This window comes from Poecilia reticulata, chromosome 15 (assembly GCF_904066995.2).
Source record: "Poecilia reticulata chromosome 15, P_reticulata-male-v2, whole genome shotgun sequence".
Taxonomy (NCBI): Eukaryota; Metazoa; Chordata; class Actinopteri; order Cyprinodontiformes; family Poeciliidae; genus Poecilia; species Poecilia reticulata.
The window spans coordinates 10,726,264-10,738,699 of NC_088844.1; the positions used below are offsets into that span (position 1 = coordinate 10,726,264).

The 12,436-nt window shown below is 39.3% G+C and overlaps 1 protein-coding gene across 1 annotated transcript in view; it reads right to left on the reverse strand.

The window, feature by feature from the left end:
* LOC103476692 (uncharacterized) overlaps nt 1-11,174 on the reverse strand; it is an 11,953-nt gene extending 779 nt beyond the window's left edge. Inside the window, exons 1-2 of the mRNA XM_008429185.3 lie at nt 10,944-11,174; nt 1-1,788 (exon numbers count right to left, since the gene is read on the reverse strand). The exon at nt 1-1,788 is cut by the window's left edge and continues 779 nt beyond it. Coding sequence (XP_008427407.1) covers nt 959-1,759 — 801 coding nt within the window. The 5' untranslated portion in view covers nt 1,760-1,788; nt 10,944-11,174 and the 3' untranslated portion in view covers nt 1-958. The remainder of the gene's footprint in view (nt 1,789-10,943) is intronic.
* Nucleotides 11,175-12,436: the final 1,262 nt, after the last annotated feature.

A 12,436-nucleotide genomic window follows, 5' to 3' on the forward strand; every position in this document is an offset into this window, starting at 1 on the left:
AACGTGTTTATCTTTGGTTACAGTTGAAAAACCTCACCCAAGTAAAAATAGACTGTCAGGTTCTTATTTCTGTTTGAGTCTGAGTTCATCCTGTGCCAGTTCTCTTCAGCTCACCCAGCCTGTTTTCTTTGTGTAGTTAGGTGGCCATAAAAAACTTGATCTGGCTTGTAATTCACAATTAAGTAGGGATTTTTTTTCTTCACATATCCTGGTATTTGAAAGAGTTTGCGATATCATGTTCTCTAAAGCATTTTCCATGTCATTTGGAAGAGACCATAATTGAAGCATAACAGATCCTCCACTGTACTCAACAATGAGCTTGAGGTGCCTTTTCACATCTTAACGCTTGATTTCACACCAAAAACATGTGGGGTGTTTGTCACACAGATCAAGTTAATGTTCCTGTAGCTTCTAGCTACGTTCAAACATCGATTGTGATAAGAGGACAGAACAAGATTCCTTATGGGTTTTTTTTCCTGCAAATAAATATTATCTGATGGTTAATCAGGAGACTTGGTGACCCAAAGATGCCTCTCTGTGATGGAGGAGTCCTGTCCTATCATAAGATTTTCAAAACAAATAGTTATAGCTCCTTTTCCACAGAAACAGAAAGGGTTAGACTGTCAATTAAGACAATTTAATCACCTTTAAAAACAAGAAGAAGAACAATGTTTTGTCATTTTCTAAATTTCTTGGCGTGGAAAGGACTTGTATCTACCAAACCAGGTAACTTTTTTTTATAACAAACTAGAATCTAAAAGGTTTGTTGTTTGAACTTATTTGAATGTAAACTTTAAGAATGGTGATGTACTGAATTATCTTACACCAGATGCCTGTAGAGAGCCTAAAAAGACAGAGCTTTTTATATCACATTTCATTGACCCACGGACCATATTCAAAGTGTAGGTCCAAATAGAGGCCTGTGTTATGCTACCGGTGGTTCGTAGTAAGTCTTTTGTCAGTACACAAAGCTGACATAGATGACTGACGCCTCTGGTAATTTTGCCAGGTGAAGGTCAGGGAAAGGCAGCGTCCCGTCACTGTCTATGTGTGTGAGCACCGTGTACGTTTTGATCTCGGCTCCCCAGTCCAGCACGGAGCTGTGGATGATTCCCAGTCGGGCCTGTTCGTGATGCTCCGCTCCGCGCTCCCGGCCCAGGAAGATGTCCTGGATCTGAGGCGAGGACGCTCTCAAAGAGCTTCTCATCGCCTCAGCAACGAGGTCCATGTTGGTGTCCCTGTCCTTGTTGGACTTGTTTGAGTCAAATGCAAAGCTGTTGTCTCTGTCTTGGTTAGCGTTTGTTCTCTTGGCGCAGTTTGCGTCGGTGCAAGGGTGAAACGGCCTCTCGGGCACGTTCACCACCGTCAGCCTCTCCAAGCGCTGCACCGCAAAGTAACCCTCCTGAGAGAACGAGGCTGCCCCCCGGGGCTCCCCGGGAGGCCCGCAGTGGATGAGCGTGAGGTGCCTCACCTCCGAGTTGTTCAGCAGACGCATCACGGTGGCGGGAGACGAGAACCACACAGTCAAGTGTTTCCCCTGGAAAGCGGGAGTGGAGTGAGACAGGGGCCTGTGGGCGCTGGACAGCTGGAAGTTCTTGCATCTGCAGTCGGAAACTGAAGACGTGCTGCACGGCTGGGGGTCCTGGCTCCTGGAGTAGTAGATGAAGTTGCCGTGCGTGATGTAAGCCAAACGCAGGTCGGCCATCAGCGCACAGAGCAGCAGGTGGAGGAGAGGAGAGGTAGGGCTGGAGGGAGCCATCACGGCAGGACGCGATGGCCTGTCTGGACCTGAGCCAGCAGAAAAGAGAAATGGAATAAAACCTCTGGCTTTAGTTGCTTTTTAAAGAAAAATAATCTGGCACAATTTCACAGATAAGCAGCCGGAGTTCCCACAGTGATGCATTCAGATCATTTCTTCTGTTCGTCAAAGTGACCATAAAAAACATTTGTTACTCAAAATTCCTGCTGTTCGAAGTTTGAATGCCTTTCAGCAGGTATCTGTTTAGCTGTGTTCTTTGGTTTCAGGTTTAGTGACAATTATTTTTCATTGATGCGGTTTGTCTCCATCTTTGTTGCTATCCAAATTCCTTCCTGTCCTTTGACCCTCAACTGCACCAAACAGATGGTTGACCTCCACCTCATTCAAGCTTGGCTGTTTTTAATAACCGCTGGTCATTTCTAAACAACCTCCAGGTGACATCTCAGATACAGTTGTTTAGGTTTACGTCTGTGCAAAGTGACTTAAATTAGCATTTTCACGATTTTTGAGTATATCTCTCTAGGCTTTCTGAAGGTTTTTCAAAATGTTTTTTGAGGTTTTCACTGCTGCTTTGTTCCTCCTCTGGTTCGGTCTTTGTTTTTCTAAAGGTCTAAAAAAACAATCTACAGCAGATGAACAGAATCCAAAAGGCATGCCTTTAAAAAATGTAAATAAAAAAAAATGTTGTGGTGCAGGCAGCCCTCAGCAATACGTGTCAAACCGGTGTCTGATCTTTCCCCATACCTGCTGCTTTTCAAAACAGCAGCAGAGGACAAGTTCTGGGTAGTAACCCTGTTGTTGGGAAAGTAAGTATCTCAACTTTAACTGTTGTTGGCCTTACTCTCCCTGTCCAAAATGATTTCTTGTTTACGTTCATAAATCCTGCTGGTGACACAAACTGTAAGTCGTCTCCACATCAGTCTAATGATCCACGAACCAAACTTGTCTCTGTGGCTATTTCCTTGGCCAGGATTTGTGCCTTGAAATGTTTTATGAAAGAAGCTTTTATCTACTTCAAGGTGATTGTAAGGAACAAAAAACCTGCTCTGGTCTCAAATTAATTCCTGCAAATTCAGGTGTTGGCGTTACACTCACAGTTGAAGTATTTAGCTACTGATTAGCCAGATAAAAACTCGAGTTTGTAAACTTTAATGCTTTTGAATTACGCATTTTTCCATATTTTGTATTTCAGTTGTACAGTGTTTCCATTACAAATGTGCACAAAGCTTTGTCAATATTCCACTTATGTTAGAAACACACAGTTTTGCGTCGTGTTTCCATCAAATAAGAAACGCAATTAAAATCAAGTGAATAAGTTTGTTCACACGATAAATTATTGAAAAACATTCTGCGGCATCATCCTGAAACTTACTCCTGTTGTTTTCTTCTTCTTTGTGGTTTGCGCCAGTGGCAACATCAGGTTTTTGATCATGTTACTCGTATGATGCAAAAAAAAAAAAGTTTCCATTGCAGTTCTGCAAAATAAACAAGTTTTGACAAGGCCACAAACCACCTCATCCTGGCACCAAAACATTTTATTAAAAAAACTTGAGTTTTTTTCAAAATTGCCGTGTTTCCATTAAGCAAATTTACTGTCAAATTGCACAATTGTGCAGACAATGGCAACACGGTTACTGAGAAGATTCTTAGCTTAGGCTACATATTCTGAGTTTTTAAAGAAAAAATCCTCAGTAGTTGGACTTTATTTCATATATTTTGCAGCAGCAGTCAGTGAAAAGTGGTCAAACTTTAATAACCACTGGTCATTTCTTAGAAATGGTCATTTCTTAGCCATTTTCCAAGTCATTTCAGTTTTCATTTCAAACCAGTGGTGTGAATTAAAGGCGTTCCATCACACAGACACGCCTTTAATTCACTTCACCTTTGCTGAGACTTGCAGTCTTGACCTTTCTGAGGTAGGAAAACGTGTGTGTGTGTGTGCGTGCGTGCGTGTGTGTGTGTGTGTGCGTGTGTGTGTGTGACTGAACAATCAGACTGATCGCTCTGATTGTCAGACCAGCAGATTAAAGTGTGAAAAAGCGACTGAATTAAACATTTTGAATGAAAAAGTTGCGGCTTGTGTGAAAGCTGTGACGCTGCACTCTGATCCCTGACCAGCAAAGAACCGTTTGTGAACGGGGGGAGGGGAATGCTAAGCCCCTCACTGAAGTACTAATGAGGCTAAATTAGCCTAAGTCGTCTATTAACATTAGAGTGATGAACCTACAGAGGAATATACCAAAACATAGAACAGAAAACCACTGAAGGAATTTAAAGTACGCATATTTTTCTCGAGCCACCCACAGATATAAATACAAAGGTCCACTTAGTGTCAGGCTGTATGCTGTAAAAATGAGAGGCGGTGTGACTGGACATGATTTAGACAGGAATTATGGTTGTCAGGCTGGTTGGTTTGAGAATAAGATTGGTTTTTTTTGTTGCTTTTTTTTTGCTCTCTGCAGTGGCCTTTTCTTGGCAAAGCGCCCAAACACATTTATTCACATTTATTCTGTATTTGTGGTGTTGTTATACAGCTGAAACCTTTAGCTCCCCTGGAGACGCTGACCCGAAGCCCTGCTGTGGCGCCGACAGGGTAATTATGACACCATTAGTCTGGGCAGCCGGAGCTCTCTGATGGCTGTTTGTCGAAATGTGTGGTTTCGTCAGAGACTTTTATAAATTCTTTATTTATTATTAGTTTCTCAACTTCTAAGTGGATTTTACCAAACTACAGATCAGAATTATTCTAGGTTTTCTATCTATGGTGGCCTGATCTACCCACTCTTGAACAAAGCCTGGATTTGAGCAACTCTTCCAAGTTGCTCAGTCTATTAGTGGTGCTAATTTGTTTGCGCTATAGACACTATTAAGGCTGTGGATCATAATGCTTTCAGTAGATTGTTTCACATTATGGTGAAAAATTCAGAACAGGCTTTTTATTTGTGTCCTAATTTACTATATAATGCTAAATTAAAACATGTGGCAGTTAATTAATTATGAATATCTGAGTCGCTGAGAGCAGAAACGTCTCTCTGAATTGGCAGTCCCAGGTTTCTCTGGTTCCTGAATTATTCCTGACATCTCTTGGTTTGGGTCTCTCTTCACCAAATGACCATCCTGTGGCTGTAAAAAAGAAAAAAAATCGCATTGAACTCATATGTGTTTCTGTATAGATGTGCAGCAGTAATGTAGTTTCTCCTGCAAGCACTCAAACATTTTAGTTTTAGAGATTTGGTTGTTTTATCTGATGATCATTTAACTAAATGCAGGTGGTTAGCCACTTAGATACATTTCTAAGGAGGACACTGAGTTAGCTTTTTATACAGCCAAAGAATATTTGTTTCAGGTTGCTTCTTTTTATGCATTGCAGATGATATATGCACAGAAATCTGCATTTCACCTAAATTCTTTTTTCACAAAAGCTGACTTTAGCGTTTTTAGAGAGGTTTTTCCTTCCTCCTATAAATCTGATCAATCTGTTGTTTCTCCAATCGGGTCGTTATAATCATTATAAAACATCAGAGACATTTTTCCCTGAGCAGAGACATCATTGAGCGAACTTGATTTTTAGTTAACGTCCATCAAACCGCTTGACTGAAATGAAAATGGCCTTACATAAAATAATAATAATAAAAAACTAACTTTCTGTCTGTGCTGCTGTCTTGAAAATACCTGAGGTTAAACAATCTTTGCAGAGAAATGCAAAGTATCTTAACACTCTCACCACAATCTGCCGCATTCCAGGAGTAACTTGATGTAATTTTATCTTTTGGCTCCGCAGCTTTAATTTAAAACAACTTTTCTCGAAACCCAACGCGGAAACGGTGCGACCTCCACTCGTTCCTTCACACAGACACGCCTTTAATTCACTTCACCTTTGCTGAGACTTGCAGTCTTGACCTTTCTCAGGAAGGAAACCATCCTTGTGTGTGTGTGTGTGTGTGTGTGTGTGTGTGTGTGCGTGCGTGCGTGCGTGCGTGCGTGCGCGCGTGTGTGTGTGTGTGTGTGTGTGTGTGTGGCTGAACTTATTTATATCTAAACAAAGAGGTCAGCGTACGTTAGTAACCCCGTTCAGGTAGAAGTTTTACTCCTTGACACCGGAGGTTGTTCTCATGAGTTTTCTACATCCATGAAGTGTTTTCATGCCACAGAACGAAGGAAGAGGATGTTGCTGCACGGACAGCTGGTTTGGATCAGGATTTGTTAGATTTAGAAAAGGTCTGCAACGGGTGTGTTCCTCCCGGACTGCAGCAACATGGGATATATTGTTTGGCCCGGCGAGCCCTCATTGAATTTCACATACAAAAACACGCACAGTCGGAAAATTATATGCGTGCGGATTGCTCTGAGATTCCAGGGAAAACACTGTCTTGAAATCTTGGCCGTTTTAAAGGTCTCGTCTGGTTTGGCAGTGATATCAGAGCAGGAACACGACTCTGGGTCTTATTTTGAACACCGGACAGAGCTGACCGCTGCATTCCTCCACTGCCCCGGGGTTAGAATAAGAAAAGGAGGAGAATTAGCATTTATGGTGTTTTCTGCATTCAACACTGGCACACAATTAACATTTCCTAGAGGTAGTTACTGCAAGCACCGGCAAAAGCAGAGCGAGGAAAAACTGGGCACCGATGAGTTTCATGAAAACACTCTAGGAAAGTTTGTGAGCTTCGCTTTAGTAATTTCATCCTTTCGAACTTCACAATTAAACGCCACATAGCTTTTTGAGTATATATTTTAAGTTAAAAAGTGCGCAGTTAGTGAAAACGTTCTCAGGTGAAATGCTTCACCAGCTGACGTGAAAAAAACAAAACAGACAACTCTGTCAAGTCAAAGTTTTCAGTGGTTCAAAAATGATTCAAGTCTAACCTCAATCGTGATTACATCATGTCATTATTTGTTAACCAAGGTTAACACCAAACATGTAAACAGTTCCTAAAACCAATATCTCTAATAAATTCATAGCTATGTACAAAATATCTAAACCCACTCAGCTGAACAGTTAACAAACCTGTTAATATTTTTATCCAGTATTTAGATATAATATTCAAAGTCAGGGCCGTACCTCTGATTGAGGTACGAATAAAAAACCTTGTGTAAATTGTAGACTTAAAATGTGCAAATAAATAAGTTTTTGTAATTTCAGTGGTTTCTGTTTTAATATTCTCAGTTTTAGATTGTCACTTTTCAAAATTAATGCGTCAGATCTTTTTTTTTTTTGTTCTAAACTGTGAAATGAAACCGAACATTATGAACCTGCGCTGACTAATTTTTATGACGAAGTGGCTTTGCTGACTTATTTATTTCCCCTCAAGCATTTGGAAATTACTCATCACGTCTGGAAAAGACACTGTAATGCAAATTCGAGTATCGACCGTTCCTGAATCCTACAAATCTGAGGTTCAGACGACAAGTACAATGAGATCAGGAAAAATAAAATCTATATGTTTATTTTTTTAGAATCAGAAAACATATTCATTGGCTCTTGAACGTGAACACGGCTCTCTCACACTGTTTGTTTGGTCAGCAACAAAATTTAAATGAGCTGAGACGCTCGTCCAAAACCAAGTAAACTATCCTCTGACCTGTTTATTCAAAATTCTCTGGTGTGAAGGTTCTCTTACACATAAGAATGTTTATATTGAATTTCATTCATTTGAAATAAACTTTATCTTTTGTTGTAAGACTTTCCTGGCATTTGCTGATGTTCATTGTTTAGTTAAAACCGTTATTGGTGGAGAGGCTATCACTGTGCAAAGGTATCAGTCAGGAGAAGGGTACAGAAAAATCTGTATATAACTGATGGATTTTTTAAAGATTTGGTACAGGTTTTTAGGTTTGCCATGCCTGTGTACCGCAAACTGTATGAACTCGCTCGGCCTTGAAGCTTTTAAGAAGTGGCGCCAGAACTTCATTTAGCTTCGCCCGACATTCAGCTTTCGCTGAAGCCTTCTGTTTGGGAATGTTATAGTTTCTCATAAATCTAAATAAAGTAACGCTGGAAAGAAAAAAAGGTGGCTCAAACCAAACGAAACTTTTCGGCAGTGTTTGCCAATAGTGAGACATTAAGCTTTTACTGCTCACCCAAAACGGCGTCAAGCTAAATGTAAACAATGCTTAGTAAAGAGAATCCTGTGAATCTCTTGGTTTATGTGACTCTTTTTTGACCTGTTTTGTTCTCTCTCCTTTGTTTTCTGTCGACTTCCATCAGTTTCACAGCTCTGTCCTTCTTAAACCTGGTTGCGTTATCCTTCTTCCCCATAGTTTGAAATCCCGTCAGCTTCATCAGATCGCTCCCCAGGTTTTTGTCGCTGGCATAGAGGGTCGACGATAATCCCCTATCCCAGCTTCTCTTTGTGCCGAGTGTTCGGGTAATTCCAGTTTGTTTGCATTTCCGTTTCTCTCGAATCTGTTCCTCAATTTTGTAAATTTTTTCTTTAAAAAAAAAAACACACACACACAAACGTGATCACTTGTGTTTCTGGGCTTGTGTCCATCTCAACCACAGCATTTTATAACAAAAGAGGGATGTGGAGAAGAGATGTCCTCACACGTCTGATAGATTTGGAGAAGTTTTGCAAGGGATATTGGGCAAATGTTAAATGTAGACGTGGGATACTGACAGACTCCTTCCTAACAAAGCAGACTGGATGCTGTGTGTTAGTTTATGGCGCTAAAACGAGGTTATTGATATTTTTATTCAACCTCACCTAATAACTTAGCTTATTTACAAGTATATGTAAACAGAATATATGTCGCCTTAGAAGTTTTAAAAGTGTCTCATTAAGTACTTCAACAGAAATGTGTACACTTTGAAGAACCCACACAGTTAAGCTAAATAAAACATTGTGCAACATCGACCTAAAAAACAATCTTTTCCTGGAAATCCTGGCAAGACCGGCGCTCACTGCTGAACACATTAACTGTAGTGGTGAGTTGAAGGCCATTAGAGTCTCTCAGAAAATTTGCTTTCTGAGAAACCTCTTAAGATTTTCCTCAGAATGAATCTTTTATCAGACGTGTCATCAGATGAAGCGGACGGACTTGTAAACATGAGCCTTCAATGTGTTATCCACTGGAGCTCAGTAAGTAGCACAACGCTCGGGGTAACGCAGCACGGTTTCGCACGTGACACGTCAAAGTCGTGGGAACAGAACAAGAGACAGACGTGTGTAACTCTCAAGTCACAACAGGAACCAAACAAGGTGTTGATCCGTCCTAAAAGCAGAACCACCTCAAACCAAATGGAAACACAAAATGTTTTTTTGTTTTATTTTCATCAACCATCTCAGTTGTGGTTAAGTAATGTGATGGTTTCCTGAAAGTTTTACATTAAGATTCTAACAGTCTTAAGCCACACTTCATTTTATGTTGTAAACATTCAAAGTTTAATATATCAAGACAAGATATTTTTTTCTCCCATATGTAAGTCTACTATTTTTTTTTACCACTGTTTTTCCTCAAAACTACCAGGCTTTAGTATGAAAGTTTTGTAATTTTTTATTTGTTTTGTTAATAAAAATTCACAATGTTTCCCCAAGAAAACTTGCAAAGCCCGGTGGTTGGGCGCCACAGGGCAGTCATTCATCCAACAGCCCGTCGTGTTTTAGAGTTAAAAAGTGTTTAAAGTTGACAGGAAATTTGAAAATATAATTTGGTAATTATGTGTTATTGAAAGATTGGAAGATTAATGCCTGAGCACTAACTATAAAGTTTTAAAAAATGCAAACATTAAAAAAAAAAGAATAAAAAAAAAGCAATGTTCAGCCTGGTGGGGGCACAAGTAAAGCCTGGTGGCCCGCCAGGCTTATAAAACACTGGGGGAAATTCTGAATTCTCTTGTTTTCTTGTAGAACATTCTTATTCTTAACTCATCTTTTATTGTTATCCCCTTTATCCAGGCCTTGCTATGTTAATCTATGCCTCAAAAGAAGCAACATTGCTTTTTGAATCACTATCATGCTGAATGACAAAATGGATACTTTTGAACACTTCATTCAATGAAAAGACAAATGAAAATAGACTTTTATATAAATGTTGCTCATTGGAAGTAAAATACAAAGTAATGACAGAAGAGTTGAGAGTCGTAGCAAGAAATGCATCCATCAGAGAGCGTGGGGAAGATTTCCAGTGATTTTGTAAAGCTCAAACAGATGGATGTGGAAAACTGACCTTTTATTCAATAAGTTTGAGTCCTCTTCCAGCAGTAACAACTTCCACATCTAAGAGTGTTGCTCTCAAGTGCTACCTGCTAGCTAGCACGTATGTTGCATTCACTGACCAGAATTTAAAAAATCATATCTTTTTAGTTTCTGATTAGCTGATCAACAGCTGGCACCGGTCAAGGCTTACATTTCTCAGTTCGCAGAGATTTTTAACTGCTATTTAGAAACAAACAATAATAATCTAGAAAGACCTGCACTTCACTGTCGCAAAAATCAAACACACTTAAGAGCAGGAAAAACTCTGGATGACCACGGAATAAAAAAAAATTAAAAATCAAGAATATTTTAATCTAAGAACTACCCTTATAAAAATGCCACAATACACTTTTCTTTAAAACTCCTCAATTTTTCACATTTTTATTAGGAAAGATCTTGACATTTTAGTCCACAGATAGCGTTTGAGAACGTTGAGGAACATTATCAAACCATTTGATGTTCGACAAGAGGGCTAGCTAGAAAAAGAAAATGTTTCAACATCAACCACTAATTGTTCTCTGCTCTTGATATAGATTTCTGCAGACTGAATGCCGCTTTCTAAGAGTTTACAGGCGAAATCATTTCGCATAGAAGTCAATGAATACCATTCATATCTGGTATTGCAATTATTTCTGGGGGATGTTAGAGAACATAGTCGCTGTGTTAGTCAGGGACAACATCTGTGCTGTCCTAGCACTCCCAATGTATCCATCAGCCGGATTTACATGCAACCAGAGAGTGAGAAATCCTCTGAGTTCAGCATTTTAGCTGTTTTGAACAGAAAGTCTGCATTGCATAACACAACAAGAGGAATGCTGAGTGCTGCAACATGAGAGTACACAGCAGGCTGGGCTTTAAATCTTCTCATAAAGTTTCAGCTCGACATAAATCCATCTTTACGTCAAATCAACAGCAACAGCATGGATGTAAGTTCAAGATTATCCAGACAACAAAGTTCCCCCCAGAATCCAGGGTTTCCTGCTTACCTCAAATTCCTGGTGTGGAGCAGATAAGTGAATGCGTCAGTTGGACGCTGGAGTGGGGAGAAAAACTTTCACATCCAGCTGACGTCAGGATGTGGGATGTATCCCTCAGAGGAAGAGGGGAATCAGCTCATGAACGTTCAGGTTCTTCGCAGCTGAATGCAAACATATCCCACATTCATTTAATATTTTGTATAAAGCCACAACTGGGAGATTATTAGATGAGTCAGGCACATTTTTGTCAGGCTTAAGAGAGAGAGAGAGAGAAAAAAAAAGTTTTTATTTATTTATTATTTTTTTACATATATTCTGACGCTTTCAGTGTCAAAATTGGGCTTTCCCTGTTGTATTAAAGATAAACAGGTTTTCTGAAACCGTTTTGCTTACAGAAATTTACATAAAAATGGTTGCTGGGTAGTTTGGGGAATTGATCCTTGGTCCATTATCTCCGGGAAGAACGGGTGATTTCCCGTCAAGAAAAACGAACTCGTGCTGTTGTCGGTGCGTTCAAGTGCTTTCGGATTAATCAGTATTCAAATTAAACTGTTAAACAATAATTCACGAGATGCCAAGCAGAAGGGGAGTGAAGTGGGTCACTCTGAGGTGAAACGAGTCCTTCTGCTACCTCATTATTACAATGTACTGTCTTACAGTCATTTCTGTCTTTGTCTACTGTCTTTTTAATTAAACTTTTCTTTAGCATCTCATGTTGTTTTCTTTTTTTTACTCCCCTCAAACCTTCTATGAGGTAAATACTTTTACATTTTGGTTACTGATCATTAGCTAGCGATACAAAAGCAACCTTTGACTTTACATTTGTTGAAATTTGACTTTTTTGTTTATTTCTAAAGAATATCGATATAATAAATAAAATATGTGAGTAAAAATGAAATCTGATCTTTTTTGTTATAACTCAGCTAAGCATGCAGTTTTATAACACAATTTCTTCACACAGTACTTGAAGGAGGCACTTTATCATTTATTAAGAATATTCTAATAGGGGCTTAAAGACTGAATTAAAAAGTGGTTTTATAACGAAATTTTAGAAAATTAATAGAGGTATTAATAAAAGAAAAGTTTTTAAAAAGTGCTACAAAAGCTCATTAAAGTCTTATGGGCTATGTCTTTACAACTAGAGCCGCAGAAAAGCAAGCACTGCTTGAAACATTATCTGAGTCAGTACAACTGCATCAGATAACTGTAATTAATAATATTCTGAAATGTAAATAACCAATAATAAGAAGAAAAAGAACTTATGAATTATATTTTATTTTTGTACGCTACGAGCCCAAACATTTTCTAAATTTCTTGATTTTTTTTTCTTGTTTAATGACAAACTTTTGCCCAATTAAACTGAACTTTCGCCTTTGCCCCCCCGCCTCCCAGAACACGTTTCCAACATTTACAAGCTTTCCTAAACGCAACATGTGGTCATCGCTTATTAGCTCCACGGCTAGCTCCTCCCAAAGCTGGAACAGAGTAAAGCTGTGATCATT